General features: G+C 35.3%; 1 protein-coding gene across 1 annotated transcript in view; it reads right to left on the bottom strand.

The window, feature by feature from the left end:
- OTOGL (otogelin like) overlaps positions 1-21,045 on the bottom strand; it is a 131,289-nt gene that overhangs the window by 40,334 nt on the left and 69,910 nt on the right. Inside the window, exons 27-36 of the mRNA XM_038558530.1 lie at positions 18,991-19,140; positions 16,556-16,675; positions 13,472-13,588; positions 12,397-12,553; positions 11,720-11,746; positions 9,073-9,240; positions 7,212-7,490; positions 5,110-5,227; positions 746-825; positions 392-433 (exon numbers count right to left, since the gene is read on the bottom strand). Coding sequence (XP_038414458.1) covers positions 392-433; positions 746-825; positions 5,110-5,227; positions 7,212-7,490; positions 9,073-9,240; positions 11,720-11,746; positions 12,397-12,553; positions 13,472-13,588; positions 16,556-16,675; positions 18,991-19,140 — 1,258 coding nt within the window. The remainder of the gene's footprint in view (positions 1-391; positions 434-745; positions 826-5,109; positions 5,228-7,211; positions 7,491-9,072; positions 9,241-11,719; positions 11,747-12,396; positions 12,554-13,471; positions 13,589-16,555; positions 16,676-18,990; positions 19,141-21,045) is intronic.

Here is a 21,045-nt window from a genome sequence, read left to right as displayed (position 1 = left end):
GGACAGGACACAGCAATGAAAATGGAAGTGCCCAAAGGATGACTTCATTTGCATTAACATCTCTTTAGAGTGAACTCACTCACTGTGAAAATTTAAGCAACATTTAGTGAAACCGAAGTTCTGGATTTAAAATGTGAGGGGAGTCCTTGTCATTCATACCACCAAAATGGAAGAAGAGGTGAACCAAATGGAGGAGCCATTCAGAAAACCTGGTACACTGAGCCAGTGAGCAGCTACGCAATGAAATGGGGTGACTGCTGGGTTTTCTAGTCAGTAGGATAGTACCGATGCCAGGAGCTGTTATAAATGTGCCAAGACTTCAATTACATAATGCTAATTTTAGGGTCTCAAATGGCAACAATAGCTATAAACATGGGTAGAGATGGCTTACCTGGTGGCATTAATGCTGGTTCTGTGGGAATCAGAGGTATGCCTACAAAAAAACACAAAGAGACTCTTCCTTAATCAGTTATGTTTAAAATGAGACCCATATATACTTCCTATAGGGATCTTTAGCTTCAAGAAAAATGTTTTGGGAGAGAGAGTACAAGAGGGATGTTAGATGGAAGATGAATATGTTTTAGAAGGTAAGGAGAAACAAAAAACCTTGGAAGGGATATTAAAGAAGAATCTTATAAAAGTTTGTTGTCTAAAACTTCTGCTTACAACCACTTGCTATCAGCAGAGAAAAAAAATAGTCAAGTGTATCATTTTTCAGAATAAATTAGGTAAGTTTCCCACTTACAGTCTGCTGGATAAACACATTTGAGGGTGACCTCATCAAGGATCATATTTTTAGGGCAGTAGGGCAAGCATCCTTCAACCCTTTACATGGAAAAAAAAAATCAAAGTGAAAAAAGTTTAAAATATAAAAACTACTGCATTTAATATATGCAACTAAGACATATTCTTCCTGAAAGTCTTCTATTCTCTTTGTCAAGCACTAAGGAGTGCTCCATTTGCTACTGTCCCATCATACTTCATTTTATGAAGTCCCAATCCCCAGGGGATGGTGAAGGGATATCGCTCATGATTAATGAAGAATTTGAACACAGAATTATCAAAACATATGCTTATGTTTGGAACATACTAAAGCCACGCTCTATAAATCACTGGAAATGCAGAAGATTCATTTATTGTGATTGTAATCTACATTTGTGGTACTTTCCCCTCCTACACTCCCCCAAATCTCAGCAGATAGAGATGCTTTTTAACTATCCTTAAGGACACTGGCTGAACAAGAGACTTGAGTGCCTCTCCCTGGCCATGAGTAAACCCTAAACTCATTGGAAAGATACTGGGAATCTCTAGGTGGGAAGGATGGAGGTGGAACATGGTTGCTGTTCTTTGATGACAGGGAAAGGGAGGAGCAGAAGCTGCCCTTCTCAAGAGCCCCAATGTTTGGCAGAGTCCTAGGAGGATGTGGTTGTATATAAACCTTTGGAGACTGGATTTCAAGGTCCAGGATGTCTGGTTTTTCCTAAGGATCTTCACTTCTCATGCATGGCGCAGAAGCATGGCAAGGGTCCCAAATTTCAAGAAGCTATGGTAGGGATGCCTGGATGGCTCAGTGGTTGAAGACCTGCCTTGGGCTCAGGGTGTAATCCTGGGATCTGGGATCGAGGCCCACATTGGGCTCCCTGCAGGGAGCCTGCCTCTGTCTCTGCCTCTCATGAATAAATGAATAAAATCTTTTAAAAATAAAATAAAATAATAAAAAATAAAATAAAGAAGCTATGGCTTGGACGTCATGGGCCAAAGACAAGAGGGACCTTCTGGAATGCTTCTTATCAAAGGGAATGAAGACAATATAACAAGTGAGGTTACATTTTCTTTCTTGTCCAATTGAAGCTCAGAGTCCAATTTATTCTGATTCAAAGGAAATAAATGCAATCTTTCGTGTATAACCAATTATTAGATTCATACATACTAGAGAGAATTAATGAAAATATTTTTTATAAAAAGCCTTGCTTATCTGCCTTTCAAATACACTAGCATTTAGTAATAATATTTTTAATAATTTTAGACATTCCCAATTGCCACTTCTGTAAAGAATTTGAATTAAAAATACTCAAGGCCTCTTTCCAATTCAAGATGAAAATGAACTTGACACTAAGAGTAAATATTGCCACCAGAGGGCACTAGTTCATGGAAGGAAACCCATGAACTATTGCTTTAAAAAAAAAATGCTAATTTCTCTTTTAACGAGACACATTTAGCCGTCTCTTGGATACCTCCCTCACAGATGATTTTTTTTAAACAAACAGCTTAGTTTATGTGACCAATCGTTTATTTTACAAAGCGAACTTGAATAATAAAACTTTAACTGGTATATGATATCCCTCTTCTACTCTAAACTTTGTCAACCAAAAAAAGAAAAATTCAAGTTAATATATTGCTGAAGAGACTACGGCCAGTTGTTATCATTAAATGAAATAAATGTCACTTTTGTGATGCGGTAATTGGTGCAACTCAATTACCTTGTAGTTGTTTTATGCAAATCAAAACCACAGCCACCTTCTTAAAATATTTTGCAAACATTAGTAACTTATTCCTTTAACATGCCTTGTTAAGAAGATTAGATTTTTCTTTATTTTGCCATACAACTGATACTCTGCTCAACTTCTGACTCATAAATAAATGCCTCAAGCGTAGACCATCTCTTCATAACATTACCTAACAGGAACTACCAGATTTACACATGGGCCTTACGGTATGCTGGTGGGCATCTTTTCTCATAGAAGTTCTCATTTTCGCTAGATATTTTTGTTTTTAAACACTTGCTCTGTGCCAGAGACTGCAGCCATCCAGAATGAGGATGGTGGCTCTGCTGGGGACCTGGAGGAGGGGTGCAGAGGTACTAGAGTCTCCTTGCAGGACTGCACGTGCAAGGAGGAGCAGTAATTAGGCCCCCTGGTGCAGGGCAGGGGGAGAGGTTGAAAGAGGTGGAGATGAGACACAGCTTGGCAGAGGCAAAGTTTCATCCTGAATCTCTTCTCTGTTTCCAAACCATTCCATACCGTGCTAGAAGCTTGGGAATAGCTACAGACCAAATGAGGGAGCCTTGAGGATCTGGGGTGCAGGGCCCAGGAGCCTGGTTATACCACAAGAAGTAATGAACTGGCTCCATGCCTCTCCAAAGTATCCCTCATGTCCTCGCCTGGGCCAGGCTGGCCATGCTCCCTGCCCTCTTTTCTTTTTCCTCCCTCGCCCTTGTGCCCTCCTGACTCTGCTCCCCCCACCCTTGTGTCCCTTCCTTCTGATGGCTCCCCGAAGAGGCAAGAAATAGGTGTGCAAATACAAGAGGTCCAAGTGAATGCTGACCGTGTCTTCATAAAGAATTGGCTGTTCTTGTTTTTAGGAAAATAAATAGAAATATGCCCTTCTCTCTGCTCCCACCTCACTTCATACCCCGTTGAGGTTAAAAGCCTGGCATCAGGGGCCCTGCAAACTGTCTGAGAGCAAACTGTGTCCCCTCTCTGCGCCTCTGTGGGTTTTTTCCCCTGCAAATGGGGATAAAGTGATTACCCATTTCACAGCCCTTGCTACAAACACCACAGGGTGCTAGCTGGTGTCCTTATTGCTTAGCCCTCTCCCCACTGTATTATCATTATCTTCTTCCTAAAGACTGGGAGCTCCTTAAAAGAAGTGCCGTGTCTCATTCATTCATATGCCCAGGACCTTTTGTAGTGCCAGGTTCTGTCAGAGAAAAGAAGCTCATAAATGCCTCATGTAAAATGATCCTTTAAAAAAATTCCTTCCTATTATTGTTCCTTTTTTTGTTCTCCTTTACAGCAAAACTCCTTTTTAAAAAAAGAGAGAAAAGCTGTTTATGCTCTGTCTCCATTTTGCCTCTTCCTATTCTCCGTTTTGTCAAATTAAATGAATAATTTTCAGACTCAAATCTAAAATCCTCAAAATTAAATTCCCTCCCCACTCAAAAAAAATTAAATCCCCGACTTAACCTGCAGATTGCTCCTCCTAACATCCTCCTTACCTCGGTAAACAACAACTAAGTCATTCCAGTAAGTGGAACCCCTTGAATTTGTTAATATTTGACCAGTTTTTACTACAAAAGCAGCAATTTTATATGGTCCGACCTACAGACTGCCAAGGTCTACACTCGAGTCTAACTCCTTTTTCTCTCTTAATACGAAATCAATTGATATTAAATTAGCGTAACTCATGACCCTAAGTTCAGAATATATTCCGAATCTTTACATTTTTCATAACTTTCAGGGCTACCCACCTAGTTAAATCCCCTTTGTGTCTTATTTGAATTACTAACCAGCTTTGCCCTTGTCCTTCTCCTTCCCATCAGTCAGTACAACAGCCCAAGGAACTTTTTAAACATAAATCAAATCATGTGACTCCTGTGTCCAAAATATACTAGGGCATTTTCAGAGAAAATAAAAAACAACAACAAAGTCCTCACAATGAACCATAAGGCCCAGTATGATTTTCACACACTGTGATTCTCTGGTTTCAGCTCCTACCTCTCAATTTTGCTCACTTTGCTCCAACTAACTGACTTCTTTGGTTATCTTCAAATGCACTAAGCACATTCCTACCTCAGGACCTTTGCACTGTTCTCAGATTGAAAGACTCTTTCCCCAGATATCCATTTGGCCAGTTCCCTCATTTCCTTTATATCTCTGACCATGCACTATCTTGTTCATGTGTTTTTCCCTGGCCGCCCTACATTAATGAGCAAAGACACATACATGCCTTATGCTCTCTGTCTCCCTTAGTTTCCTTTATTTTTTTCCATAACACGTATCTCCATCTAACAATATATTGTATTACATATTTATGTTTTTATTTGTTTACTCTCTGCCTTAACCCAACAAAGTATAAGCTGCATGAGGACAGGTACTTTAACTGTTTTGTTCACTGCTATATCTGTATCAGCTAGATTTCCTGCCACAAAGCAGACCCTCAATAATTATTGCTTGAATAAAATGAAATGGCCTCATTAGAAGTATAGAGCACATACAAATTATTCTTGAGAAGTTTTTTTTTTTTAATTTTAAAGTTCTAAAAAAATCCACTGAGAGAAGAATCTGCTAGTACTGAAATGTGCTCAATGGATAGTTAAACATGACTTACGGTGGAAGAAATTTACATGCTTGTGCTTCAGGGTCGCTACATGTTTTAAAGCAGGGAGTGGCACAAGGTTCATATCTCCATTCACACATCCTCCTGTAGGGCACTGCTGCCTGGATTTCTGGGGAAAAAAATAAAGTCTCTATTTGCACATATTTTTGATGTACAGCTTGAAAAGTAATGATTTATGATAGTAACCCTTTTAGGGTTTGACCCCTCCTTGACCGTAAGGCCGTAGAAAAGACAGCACTAGGGGAAAAGGAATTGCAATTGCTTGGTGATGAAAGAATTTCATGGTAAGATTGAACATGTAATTGTTAGTCTACCTTCCAAAGATTTTAAAAAGCCAGCAGTTGGAGAAAGCCAAGAAAATTAAAAATCTTTTCTCTTTACATTCGGAGGGTTCTCATGATTTACACGTCATAATAATACAGAATACTTGTTTGGAAATTTACTTTTTTGCAAAGTAATTTTCTGTCTATTATTCTATCTTATTCTTGTAAGCCTGTTGAGTATTGTTTTCATTTTATTAATGAAAAAATTGAGGCTCACAGGAGCCAGATGACTTGCCAAATTCAAACAATTAGGAAAATGGTAAGACCAAAGACATGTTTGCTGACATCAAACCTAGGAAGAGCATTCCATCTTTGTTCTTCTCACAGTACTTACAGCGTTGCCTTGCGCATGATAGGTATTATCTGATGACAGAAATAAATGAATGGATTTTAATAATACATGTTTAACAGTTATAAAACCTCCCTTGGTTGAAGACTGAAGAGTTTTCTCCTGCAAACTCTGCTAGTAGTTTCCTCTTCCTACAACATAAAACAGTCTTTCTGTAGCAGTCCAAAATTATCTCTGAAGAAGAGCTCCACAAAGGAGAAAGTTCAGGGTAGAGGTTATATTTCTCAGATTCTGGATACTGAATGCAATTCCAAAGTATGAATAGGGAAATAAAACTTTTCAGAAGGCATCTATGCATCCAAATGTTCAAGTGGCCATTAAGTCTGGGTCACTGGAATTGTGGATCCTGACAGAGGATTGGTTCCAAGACTAGAGTAGACCCCTAGAGTTTCTTAGGGGTCTTTCCTTCCCACAAAGATACCAGTTTCTGACATGCTGATAATGCCCTTGGTGGCACTTCTCCAAAATTCAGGTTGGGCCACTGGGTCTTAGTCTAATGGAGCATATTTCTAGATTGGAGGGGAAATAGAGGCTCATAATGTTCAATTTTTAAGTAAACTCAGGTAAAAATATCATATCTACTCCATAGAATGTCGTAATAAGCATGTCAGTGACTCATTTTCTAATCAGTACAGGAACCCTTCTTAATAGGCAAAAAATTGAAGCTTGTCTGAATTTCTAAAATCCAAAGACTATGAAGGTTTGCAGAAATTTATCCACAAGAAAAAAGGAAAATGAATGAATGAAATGAATGAAGTGTTAAAATGAAACAATTTCTTTGGGAGACCCAAGGTATATGTCAAGCTCCTAGATTTTGAAAATAAATCATGACTTTTAAACATCAGATGATGCAGTGAAGATTCCTCCCTGAAATTCAGAAAATTCAATAGTTATAAAATTGTAAGAATTTCTAGAAACAAAGTCAGGCTTCCACTGAACCAGGGAAATCTTCCAGAGATCAATAGAACTAGATACCCTGCTATTCAAAAGACAGAGATAGACATGCTGTCTTTATCATTAAGAATCAGGTTATTGAGAAGCTATCTTCTAGGAAAGAAAAAGTAAGTACAAACAGTAGACCCAAGAGATGTGAGGAAACTCTATTTCCAAAATCCGGATATTACTGAAAGCAATAATTGGGGCCACAATTAAAAGTAACATTACTTAGGGCTGTTTTAAGCTGTTTACCACTTAATTTATGTGATATAATTAACTCTACAAAGTAGATATTATTATTTTCCTTATGTTAATTTCACACAAACTGAAGGACAAAGAGGTTAAGAAACCTACTCACCCAAGGTCATACTATTTGATCTACTTGTACTCCTTTAGGAATGACTTAAAAATTGAAATGTGATTAATATTTTGCCATAATGTAAATTATATATTGATTCTCCTTGTGAAAATCTCAATAACCATACCTTCTATGCTGAAGCTACTTGAATGTTTGAATTCTTCGGAATCATCATATTTTGATGCTTTGACACTAGAATCTGTGAAGATGATGAAAAAGCCTTTCTTGCTGTATAACTCAAATGCACTGTAACCAGGAATCCAGAGCCCCTGATGGTGGAAAAATGTGGCTCTCCGATGGAAGGCTGAATTCGCCTGCCACAGTTCCAAACTAAGAGTGTCATCATCATGGACATACAGAAAATAGTTTGGCCTTTCAGCAGATTCCAAGGAAATAAGTGCCAATGCTGTAAAACATAGAGCAGTGTGTTTGACACCCCCTGGGTTCTCTGAAGAAAGCAGATCATCAACATCAGCATTATAAATATATTTATAAAGTGGAGAAAAATAGAACTATACAACTGTCATATATAATTAATACTAATCTTAATGATTTCAGAAATGAATTATAAGAGCTCTAAAAGGAAAATTAATATTTTAATATAATGAATAACAGTGACAGCTCAAAAGATCAGTCTTTGCTGAATTCTATTCTTTAAATGATTTCTCATGTCCCTGGGGGGGGGGGGGGGGGGAGATATCAACCTAGGAGCCCAGAGCACACAATTTCATACAAGGAATTGAATGGTTAATTGGACACATATTTTGTATTTACAAGCTTTAACATTTTCAAATGCACAGAATCTCCCAATGGCTAAATTGGGTGATATCAAAGAATAGGGAAATAGATCCCATTTAGGCATGTCATTGCATTTCAATATCACTGGGTTCTTAATGGGTAAATATTCTTGCAAGTGATATTGTTGCATTAGGATAGAAACTACTCTTTCAACATTATTGTCTGTTTCCCAATAGATGATCAAATGGCTAATGAACAAACTATAAAGCATTTGAGAAGTGTCATCCTTTTTTGTTAAGTATTTCAAAATGCTTTCCTTATATTTGTAAAACCCATGATATAAAGGTTTTTGAATTGAAATTTTAGGTTTATTAGATCTTAATTTTTTTAAGTTTGAATTTTTTAGTTTAAATCCATTAGGATTTTTATATTAAAAACATCAATTATTATGAATTATCAAATAAAGAGCTCACTTAATCGATTCTAAAGGCATCGATTATATCTTAAAACTTGCAAGTCCCTCTGCTGAGCACTAGAAGATGCAAAAAGATAGGTGTTTTCATAGATTAAAAAGAACTAAAGGAGTGTTTTTTACTAGAAAAAAGCAATTCATTCTAAATAAAAAATTGGAAGATTTCTCAGAATAAATATAAAAGTTAAATCTGATTCATTTAATAAATATTTCCTAAGTTCATACAATACCTCATACATGATTCTAAGTAGTGCTAGTATAGCAATAACAGAGCCTGAGCATCGCCAGATCAGAAAGGGACACCAACCACTGGTTAGAATGAGCACCAAGTGGATATGACCAGTATAGATCCACAGATGCAAACCGGTAAATGTGGGACCAGGTCTGAGGACAGATAAGGCCATACAAGGATAACATTCTGATTTATTTTCTTAATAATATTTAACTTTGATGTCAAATCAAAATTTCAAAAATTTCTAATCAGGTCTACAATGGTTTTTATGAAAATTTAAGTTGTGCTTTATATAGGACCAAAAATTCAATCAAGTAATTGCAATTCTAACGTATATATGCCAAGAGATAAAAAAAGAAAAGATTTTACATACAAAAGAGATAGCTGGTTCATGTACCAGGGTCTTATTTTATTTTTTATCTCTTAGGACACCTAAAAAAAATGCCATAATCATATTAGATCCCCAATTAATAGCTACTGCATGAACAAATGAAAAAATGTAAATGGAAAATAAAATTCCTATTTTCAACTGGAAACTATACTTACATGATGCCTTCTCTTTAAAAAGGCCTGGAGTGATCATAAAATTAAAAAATAAATTGCCATGAATACTACTCCTTGGCAAAGAGAAAATGCTTCTACTGGTCATATTGGCCCCCAAAATAAGGCCACTCTGTCCATAACTTGCCAGCATGTACGGCCCTTCTCCAAGCCCTAGTTAAATGCAAATAAGAGATTATAAATTGGCATGGGAGATTTACAATTCGAGCTGTCATTTCAATGGGATTACATTTTAATAACAAAGAAATACTCCAAAAACTTTGGTGCATTTAAGTATTCATCATTAATATAATAAGTGAACTTAAAATTTACACAACAATATTTAGTGGAATATTGAAGTCCTTGCTTGCTGACAACCACACAATAATAAAATACTTATATTTTTAGTAAATGCCATAAAATGAACATGAAGATATTATATACGGTCTTGGCATTAAAGAATTATTGGAATAAGCTCAACTGTAACCTCTGAACTCTCCTACCTTTTTGTTTTCCTTCTACAGAATCACAATTCTTTATTTCTACATTAGCTTGATCACACAGTGCCCAGTATTTAATAAAGGAAAAATATATCAGTTCTGAATATCTGAAGAAGACTAATGGGTTTTAAAAATCTATTAAATTATTTGGGATGACTTAATTTGACAAATTAAAAATGGTCATTTGAAATTAGTTTCTTTTCATGACCACTATCAACAATCTCCTCAATTCCATATTCCCCTTCAATCATCAATCTTCATCGCATTATTTTTTTTATAAACTCCTACTCTCCTTGTCAGGTTAATGCTTTTTCTATTGTTTTGATCACAAGAAATAGATTCCCCTGTCACTCCACTGAATTGATCAGTGTCTCATGGGGGCTAAATACGCTGTGTTCACCCTCTGAATATGCCAATATAGTATTATAGATGACATGAAAGAACCGGTTTGAAGAATCCTATAACACTTCAGAAAAAAGAACCATCACTAGTCCTGCAGCAGGCTTGTTGACAGAAAGCAAAATGTACCAAGTAGCAAAAGGTAGAAAATCAATATTCATAGAAAATTCTGCTTCGGGATCCAAAGGACTGCAGAAGGAATGCCAGAAAGTACAAAGGCACAGATGGAGATTTTTGCAGCAGAACTGTGTGAGGCAGGAATTCTTAAGTAAGGAAGTTACTGGAGCATTTTTTTCAAACTGATGTCTGTGTCCATGGTGTAGAGCACATGGTAACAGTGTGTAGTGATCTTTCCTAGATTGGGATGTGTTAACCGTACACGAGGCAGCGTAGCATGGAAGTCAAGCCCCTTGGTTCTGAATGCAGATCACTTACAGATCTCATTTTCCTACACTTTTTGGCTAAGTGACTTCGGCCAAGTTATTTTAAACTCTCTGGTCCTCAGTTTCCTCCTCTATAAAGTGTTAATAATAATAATACCTTACAGGCAAATTTTGAAGCTTAAATTATAAGTAAAATAGTTAAAGATAAAAGCTATTGCTAATATTACTATTATTAATATTAGGGAAGCAGTCACAGTTTAAGCATGACATCCAAAGGATTGATGTGGAGTGTGTGTGTGTGTGTGTGTGCACACGTGTGTGTGTAAAGTCCTCAACAGGAGATATTTTTGGCTTATATTTTCTCTAACTACCACTGAATTTTTTTAACGCTGAGTTTTTTTTTTCCTCCATCGAACTTCCATGAATGTAACAAAAGCAACCAAAAACTAAAATGTCAATTTTCTTTTTAATCCATTTTCTCTACTTCTCTAAAATTATCTGGCTTTCTTTAGGTATTTATAGCTGACAGATTTCTCCCTAGCTCAGTAAGGCACCAAAAATGTCTTTGATTAGTTGCCTTGGGTTTTGTAATGGCCTAGTTTTCCCGTTACTATTACTCTAATTTATCCCATCATGAGTCCAGAATTTGTCCAGTCACTGACAAAATGAGCACTGTACTGGATCATCTTACTCATTTGAATTACGTTTACATGGCTATGCCTTCCTCAATAAGTAGGTCGGACAAAAAGCTGGCTCAAATTCTGTCAATATATGGCATTTTCACTGAGGATATAACACTGTCTCTTCTTATATCTATGACTTAGTTCTAGGTAACACTTCTTCTTAGACTTCTCACTGCAAATTTAGATGCTTGGTGGGGCTAGGAGAGATCCATTATACTGTTTGATAAATAAATTCTCATTCTGGTAATATGTAAATAATTATTTTTTGCCTTCAGTGATGATGAAATAAATTCCTTATATTATAATCACACTTACAGTTTGTTTGACATCTATGACGTATCTGTGAATAATGTCTATGTTTATAAATAGTGGTAAAAGATAAGCATTTGGTACATGCTTTTCATCCTTTTTTACCTAAAAAAATTAGCTAACTTCATTCATCAACTCATTCATGTCACACAAAAACCATTTATTGAGGGCTTCTTAAATGCTGATAACTTACTTACACATTGTTGTTATTTTAACCCAAGTACTTAGAAATTTAGATACATTTTAGAAAATAAAGGCTTTCATTGAGTTATATACCAAATTAAGAACTATTTCTCAGCCATGTTGTTCAAAAACTTTTAATCTAAAAATATATCCCATAGAATGCTATAGTAATAGTCTTTATTTAAATGTCACATACCTTCATTGTAATATTCACAGTCAAGTGCTACAAAATAAAAGAATAAATATTAAACTATATAAGAATCTGACCACTTGTCTGAAAGTATGCATAATATGGCTACATGTTTATCATGACCAAGTGAAAGAACACAGAATGACATCATTATTCGAGAACTTCCTCTGAGCAAAGAGGATTCCTAAAGATGATGTATTGTAATAAATTTCATAAGATTTTATAGGTAGGCAAATATATCTGCCTATTTAAAAAATGTGAACTGAAAGTGTTAAAATATTTAGATGACTTGCCATCTACATAAGTGAATAAAAAGTTTATAAACTCAAATCTGAAAGCAAATTCAAAACACCTTTTTAAAAGATCTGTTTCTTAGAATCAGAACAGTGAAATTCACAGCCATAAGGGGAATGAAGTCATAAACAATTTGAGGACGGTATTTAATTTATAGTTCAAATGTTAAAGTGACAACCGTCAAACAGAACAGAAAATCTTACCTCGATTTTTATTTTTATAAGTCCTTTAACTAAACTACAATTTATCTGCATCGTCAAAGGAATCGAAAATTTAGTTATCTTAAAGAAATTCTATTTGCATGAATTCCATGGTATTTGTCCTAAGGTAAGACAATTTAATCTCCTTATAAGGTTCCCACCTGACGATGTTCTAACTGGGGTACTCACAACAAATAGTGGACGACCTCCAGTGAACCGATACCCCTTCCTGACAACATTTGTATGCGTACGCTGCCACACTTGTGCATAAACATTCACAATCCCCACCGAGATTACAGTTACACGTATCTTCATGGCAATTTTTGGCAAAAGAAGTAACATCAATCTGAAAATGAAATTTAAAATAAGTTAATTTCAATAAGCACTAACTATAATTGATTAAAATTCAACCTTTCAAAAGAAAACTAACTGGTAGATTTTTTTTTTTTTTTTTTTTTTAAACTGGTAGATTTTCAAAATTTGGTATTATCAGCTTAACACTGCCACCTAGAGTTCTCAATATCTCAAACCTATATATGGACCAAAGGGGAAAGGAATTTATCAGGCAAATGTAAGATCAAAGAACTAGCAAAACAGGTAATGGATTTAACAAAAAATATAATTTCAACACCTGCAATATAATAATATTTCGATGTTTTGTAGAATCTCATTGTTTCATTGCTAGCATATGCACACGGCATTAAAAGAATTTTCTGTCACCAACTGTACTTTTATTGATCTTTCTGAATACCTTAAAATTTTTTCAACTTCTATTGGGGCCTAAAATTATTATGTTGGGAAGGCATTCAGAAATTTATATTTCTGAATGAATCACACTCCATCTTGGTATATGCTTTTAAGACCATTTTAAATGTGCCACCACTAATACTTTTAAACTCTACGTTGGGTTGAGAAGAATGCCCATGCAGCAATATTCTCTGAAGAAAAACAAATACTTATGGCTTTGCCCAATCATTTCCTGCTTTGAGGATGTATGATGTATGTAAAAAAGCTTCATAACCTAGAACAGAATATTACCAATACTATGTACAAATGTCTGCTGTTAAATAAGATGGAGTGAGGGAGAAAATCAATCAACTAAATGTATCACTTCCTCAGAAAAACAAACGACCAAATCTGTTTTCCTGCCAATGGTTAGTCCACCTGAAAAGCCAACAGTTAGCTAAACTATGTCCCGTCCATCTCTCTAGTACATACAGCAGTACTCACGTAAATATGAAAGTTTAGTAAAGTATCCATTTACCACATTGCGACAAGGAGCAAAAACATCACTGTACAAAATGGAGCACTCTCTCTTGGCATAAGGAAATTTGTTTTGATGTGCCTCACAGGGTTTAAATAATTCACTTGGGGTTTCACACTGTTGAAGAGAAATAAGGGAGAAGAGGAAGTTTTCAAAGGGGTGACCACTGCCGCTGAAACCAGAGTCAAGTATTCTGACTCCATCCATTACAATCACATCTCACATATTCTCATCCTTTTAGGTTTTTCCTAAAGCATCTGTGCTCAGCCAACTCAATAGTCTGTATTATTTTTGAAAGCAATTAAGCAAACAATGAAAATTCTGGCCATATTAGAGAGTAGAGGTCAACAATTTTTAAGTTTGGCTCAATGGGGGCTCCTGGGGGGGATGCTCCCCGTTGGTTAAGCATCTGCCTTCAGCTCAGGTCCTGATGCCAGGGTCCTGGAATGGCTCCCCGGGGAGCCTGCTTCTCTCTTCCTCTGTCCCTCCCCTGCTCATGCTCTCTCTCACTTTGCCCTCACCCTCTCAAATAAATAAATAAAATATTTTTAAAAACTTTAAATTTGCCCTCAATGCAGTCACTAAAAAATTGTATTGAGCAAATGACTCTCTTTCCTTTCATTTTCAGCTCTCTCATTCCTGTCACAGCCATCCTCTGAGGAGTTACACCTACACACATGTCTCCAGGCTCACCTGTCACGCACTCAGCAATTTGGTCTCTGCCTCTTCTAATCCACCTCCCTGTAACCGCCCTGGAAAGGAGATCAATGATCTCTTCATCAGAGTTGCCTAAATATAAAGGCAACTTTATATTTTTTATTTTGGCCTTCACCTCACTTGACCTTTATATTTCGGTCTTTACCTCACTTGACCTTTCCCTACCTTTGACTCTGTTTATTACTTGGCCTTTCTTAAATGTCTCTTCTCTTTTTCTTCTTATGACCCCATTTGCTTCTGTGTTTCCTGCTAATTCATTAGCTGTTACTCCCCATTTTTCTCCCCCTTCCCGTCTGTGCAAAGCTTGGTCCTCAAGCCTCTGTTTTTCTCATTCCGCATACTTCTCAGGGCTTCAACAACCCATATATCCTAGTAACTGCCAAAGCCCTATTTCCAGCCCAAATCTCCTTCCTGCATCTCAAAACTTGGCATCTCCACGTAAATTTCTCTGTCGTTTCTCCCTCAATGCATCCTAGCCTGTACTTATCTCTACACCACTGTCCTGTCCCCACTATCCTCCACCATCCCTCTTCTCTTTGCCACCATCTAACCAATAAGCCAGGAAGGTGGGAGACTTTCTTGAATTCTCCAGCTTCCTAAATGTAATCTTTCAACAGATGCTGAAGATTTTAATCTTTAATGCCTCTCAAGTTTGTATAGTTTTCTAAATCTTAACTGATGTATCATTATCAGCTGGATTATAAGAGCCTCCCAACTAGTTCAGGATCCTAGCGCTCATACCTTGCAGCTCTATACTTTGCATTCCAGCCTTTGCCTACTACAAACCCTCCAGAACTGCCATATTGTATTTTTTGAAATTCTCATTAGGTACCCGTCCTCCTGACAACTTCTCATGGACTTCTCCCTCCTTTGCTGCTACACTATTTCCCAACATCTTCACTTTTCTGGCTCCTGTAAGTCTTGTAGGATTCAGCACAATGGCACTTCCTTCAGGAACCTTCCTTTGACTGTAATGAAGGCCATGCTGTGTTCATCTCTATCAAAGCACCTATCTCCTATTCCCATGGTTAATTCTTCTACCTCAACTACGAACTTAGACTCTAAATTCCTAATGACAAAGGCTGTGCTTTAATCATATGATGGGTTTATCATATGGATTTAGATGGAAAGCATCTAAGTGCTAAATTGAACTTCACAAATAAAAAACTTTTTTTTTAAATTTTTTGTTTTGGCCATTAGGTATGAATAAGAATACACATCACAGGGAGTCTAAAATTCTTTGATACTCCACATATTTAAGTATTATTATAAATTGGTTATTCCTTAACTCATTTTAAAAGGACAAATGTAAGAATTTGTTGAGAGACTTCTAAATGCAACAAGATATATGAAAGCCATAGTAAAAAGGATTTTGTATCTCTCTATAGACAGTTCATATACTAATAAAATGTTTATACTTTTCAGCTTAGACCATACTGAAATATGCTCCTTAAATTTTACTAAATTAGGTGAATATTTTCTCCCATCCCCCTTTAATGCTTTTAAAGAAATTTTGATACATTAGGTAAAGTGGTAAAGCAATTAGCCAAATAGCAACCAACTGGAAAGCTGTAGTGTGGACACCACTTTCAATTAGAAAGAAAAATAGGCTAAAAAGGAAAAGGAGTAGAAAAGAGTAATACTAATTTCTGATTTGACTCTGTTTTCTGAGTTAGTTCAGCATTTCTCAAAGTGTGGCCCATAGGACACTATTTCTTTGAGAATTAATACATAAAAACAGATTATGTGTTAATAAGTTAGTAAAGCCTTCATATTCATCCCTCCCTTGGATACTTATAATGCCTCAAGAAATCCTTCAAAAAAATATATGTCTAACCTAATTGATTCAAATTTGTCTCAAAGGTAGTTGACCGCAAATCCATAATCCATTCCCTATTCATCACACACACACACACACACACACACACACACCCATCCCTGGAGAACAGATGGTAAGAAATTATGCCTTCATTTATTCATTGCTTTGAGTTGGCGAAAGGTACATTATTAGAAATAGAAATACATTGATAAAGCATTTGCTATGGAAGGAAAAGCATGAGATTAAAAGACATGAATCTCAATGACATCTCTGCTTCTTTCTGGACATATAATATTAGGCAAGTCATTTAACCTTCCTGAGCCTCAATTTCTTCATCTATCATACAGAGGCAATATCTTTTACATTACAAGATTGTCACAAGCATTACAGGAGAAGGTAAGTGTGAAAGTAATTTGTCAGTTCTAAATTACTATACAAATATGACACAAAATATTATCTACATAAATTTCCTTATAAGAATAAAATGATTGAGGCAAAAAATATACCAAAAAATATGTTAAGTTCTATTATATATATATTCTACTTACCTGCCCTAATGCCCAACTATCTCCAAATACCTGGGCATTTCTCACTTCCAAGTTATTGGAAGTGGTCATATCATTTGAAGTGCATTTGTCAAAGTTTCCACATAATCCTGATAGCTTGTTCTAAAGTGAAAGAAAATGATCATGAAATATAACATATTCCATACTCACTTCAACATTTAAGGAAGGGCTCATTCACTAAAAATTTTAAAGATTAAAAATAGGCATTTTAACAATTTCCACAACCATGTAAATATGTTTCAAGATGACATAATTTCATATCTACTTAATTATATTTATTTAATTATATATATACAGTTATTTTAATTTCTTAACAATGTTTCGCCATCTCCCAAATTTTATCTATCTACACTTACCATTGCCTTAGCATTGATACAAGTAATAATGTAAGTAACTTGCAGAAGTATAATAAAGACACTACTGTTTATGTGCACACGTACACATATGTGTTTTGTACATATTCATATACATATACATTTTTAATGACGAAAAACCCATCTCTGGATATGCTTGAGGTTTTGCAACCCTATAAATATTGAAACAGTAAAAATAATAAATTTTTCTATAGGTCATACTTTGAAAAGCTAAAACATCCGAAATATAACTTCTAAAGAAAAAGTTAACCTTAATACTCATGTATCATGTCACCATGAGACTCCATAAATAAAAACCATATTTTTAACTCCATGATTATAAAGGTTATTATAAGTTTTGAAATGGTTACTGGAAGTGCCATATGAATTACTCAATCAACAATACCCACTGCATTTTCTCAAATAATGTGAAATACTTTACTCTTAGAGGCAGAAGATAAACCAAAAGTAGGAAAAAGAATGACCTTCCTAAAACAATGAAAATTCCCCTTAAAACACTGAAATTAAATAAAAATGAATGCTCTCTTCATATACTGAAGAATAGAATGCAGCCCTTAGCTAATGGTGAAGGAAGCAAGCCATGTCTTCAGCAAAACTGACATTAACCCTGGGATTGCAACTGTCATGACTTTTTATCATACAGCCTCTGCTCTCAGAAGCCACATAAATTATCCAAAGACGATGCCATTTCCATCATTGGTCACCCAACTCTTTAAGGCAGCAGTAAAGGGGGAAAGGTAGAAGAATAATTGGTTGATTCACTTCCAAAGAGTAGGGAAGAGAAGATACATAATAACGAATTGCAGAGAAACATGGCTGAAGAAGTATGGCAATGACTAAATTTTTTAATTTGCATCAAAGAAATGCAAGAATCCAGCAAACACCTATCAATAGATATATGGGCTTGGGGTTAAAAAAAATGACTTCAATATACTTGTCATATACTTGTTTTCAATTTACAACATATTAAAATCTTTAAAAATATGTATCTTTTCCATATTTTTATAAGAATATGTTGTAACTATCCCAATTTTTCCCTAATTTGCCACAGATTATATCAATGAGTCTCAATTTCAGTTTCAGATAAACTGGATTTTTAAAAATATATTAACATTTCAAAAACAACTTTAATATATAAATTTCAAATGTTTAATAAAATTTAAAATAACATATTTAATAATATTTATACAATGTTTAACAGAAAATAATATTTAAAACAACTTAAAATATAAGTTGCCAAAAATTCTAAACAGTCCAGACTGAATCTTAAACCATGAATGAATAAAACAAACTAGCACATCCATATAATGGAATGCTACTCAACAGTATAAAGGAGCAAACTATTAATTCATTCAATAGCATGGATGAATATTAAATAAATATTAAATTGTAATATTAAAATATTAAATATTTTGCCAAGTCAGAGAAGCCAGACTTCTTTAATATTAATTTTTAATATTAACATATTTAATACTAAATATTTTGCCAAGAGGTTGCATAAAGGCAAAACTATAAAGATGAAAAATAAATCAGTAGGAGTTGACAATAATGGGGCAACATGGGAGAAATCTGGGAGTGGAGAGATCTGTTCTCTATAGAACTCTGATGGTAGATAAACAACTCCATGCATTTTCTAAAATCCATAGAACTCTAGACCATAACATTTTTTTTACATACATACACTGTATGCAAACTTAAAAAAATCCAAAATGTGGAGGAAAAGGTGGAATGCAGAATGTAATAAATGAATCTTACTGTATTACAAACATATCGCATAACCACACTGAAAGGGATGGGAAGAAAGAAGCTGACCTAAGTAACTTTGGAAAATTGGTTACTCCACGGTTAAAGTCAAAAAGGACTTTACATAACACTATAATTGGTAAAGTTTTTTTCACAGGGTTATGAGTTAGAAATTCTGAAAATATAACTTGTTTCTTAAAGAAAATATCAATTATTTTATTTCCATAAAACATCAAAAAATAAATGTAACTTCATTTCTTACATCTCATCTGCATTAGCCTACCAACTAGATTGACCTACCTTCCACTGGGGTCCAGCTTTGATATGAATGGTTGTCTTTTTATCCCAAAGAATAGTGATATCACTCTCTGGAAAGTATATTACTATGTAGAACCCTGCCTTCCAAAGCTGGTATGTAGGTTTATTTTCCAGAAAAAAACCTGATCGTTTCTTTAAAAAAAAAAAAAAAGGAAGAAAGCAAAAAATGAATTCCTTGTTCACTAACCAAAGTGTAAACATTAATTAATATCCACCAATAAGTATCTATGTACTGATATTTTTGCTTGGCTTTGTATTTTCTGAATTCTATAGTAAAAGAAAAAGCAAATGTATAAAATATGTTTGAATTAGGAAATACATAAATTGGTAATAAGACACAATATGATAGATGGGCTCAATATGGATAAATAAGCAAAGGGAAGAAGGTATTTCTTCTATAAAAAAGAGCATAAACAAAGGCACAGACATAGAGTACAGTAAGGGGATATAGCTGCAGACTCATAAATTCTATGCTGATGATAATACGATTGAATGCTAAAAATGTATGATGCTACCTGCATAATTGAAAAACAAAAACACAAACTTTGTATTCCTCTCTCTCCCTGTATATATACAGGTAAATAGATTAATAGAAAGATACATCTATAGATAGAGATATATTATCTACATATAGACAGATCCATCTATCTCTATCTATCCATCTATTCTAGAAAGACAGAGAGAGAAAGGGGAGATCAATTTCCATTAAAGGGACTTGGAAAGGTTTCTTGCAAGGAGTGGGGTATGAATGGGTCTGGAAGAGGCATAGGAGGGTATACACAGCTGGAAATGAGAATGGAGAAGAAATCACTCTGAGCAAAAGTAATAACTTGAATAGAGACTTAGGGGCAAGAAAGTTCAAAATTTGTTCAGGACTAAAGAGAGCACCAAAGGGTTAGAACACAGATTCCATGACAAGCGCAGTTGGAGACCCAAGTTATTCGTACAGTCAAGGGCTGCTAATCTATGTGCAAAATGCATTCAATAAAAGCTTTTGAATAGGAAAATGATAGACCATGTTTATGTTAAAGGAAAGTCATTTGTGTGCTATAAATAATATCAGAGAGAAACTAGAGGCAGAATCTGTTGGAAAAATTTAGAGTACATTTAGCCTAAAGAACAAATATGCAATGTTCCTTATGAGCAGGGGCCATACCCTGTAAAACATTACGTTAAGGGACGCCTGGGTGGCCCAGTGGTTGAATGTCTTCCTTAGGCTCAGATGGTGATTCCGGGGTCCTGGGATCAAGTCCTGCATTGGGCTCCTCGCAGGGAGCCTGCTTCTCCCTCTGCCTGTCTCTGCCTCTCTCTGTGTATCTCATGAATAAATAAAACTTTTTTTAAAAAAAGATTATATTAAGTCTGACATTGCAATTAACTCATATAATAACTTTAAAAATATGTCGTGAAATCAAAGTAAATAAAGCAAATTTAACCAGAAGTAAAATAAAAACTAGGAGGGGGATATGGAATCCTTTGATTATTTTTCTCCCCCAGATCATAAAAAATTCATAGTTTAGAAATACTATACTATAATGGACATTTTAGAAACATTCCTTAGGGTGAGGTAAATAACCTTAGTGCTATCCATAAGAGTTTTCAGTCTTCTAGATCAAGCTCAAACTTACAAGTACTCAGTATATTATATATAACAGCACATATTGTATAAACATATAGTTAATGGACTCTATCTCACCTCATTTCCTTCTACTCCCAAGCTCCAAGTTGAAGTTATAGGGCAAGACCCTGCGTACCTATGAGGGTCTGCACCTAACCTGGGAGTATCCTTGTTCCTGAGTGAGCAAGGCCTTAAATAATAAAGGAAACACACACACACACACACACACACACACACACACCATAACAGATCAAGAGGGACAGCAAAACAAAGGGAGAAAAAGAATTCCTATTTGAACAAGGGGTATCACATTTTCATTTTTCACTAGGCCCATAAAGTGTGTAGCCCCAAGTCCGTCTCTGCCATAGAACCTATTTTTATTGTTTTGATTACACTTTTCAGTACCTTTCTATTGTAGG

The sequence above is a fragment of the Canis lupus genome, chromosome 15 (genome assembly GCF_011100685.1).
Source record: "Canis lupus familiaris isolate Mischka breed German Shepherd chromosome 15, alternate assembly UU_Cfam_GSD_1.0, whole genome shotgun sequence".
NCBI lineage: Eukaryota > Metazoa > Chordata > Mammalia > Carnivora > Canidae > Canis > Canis lupus.
This window is presented reverse-complemented; position numbering and strand designations above follow the sequence as displayed.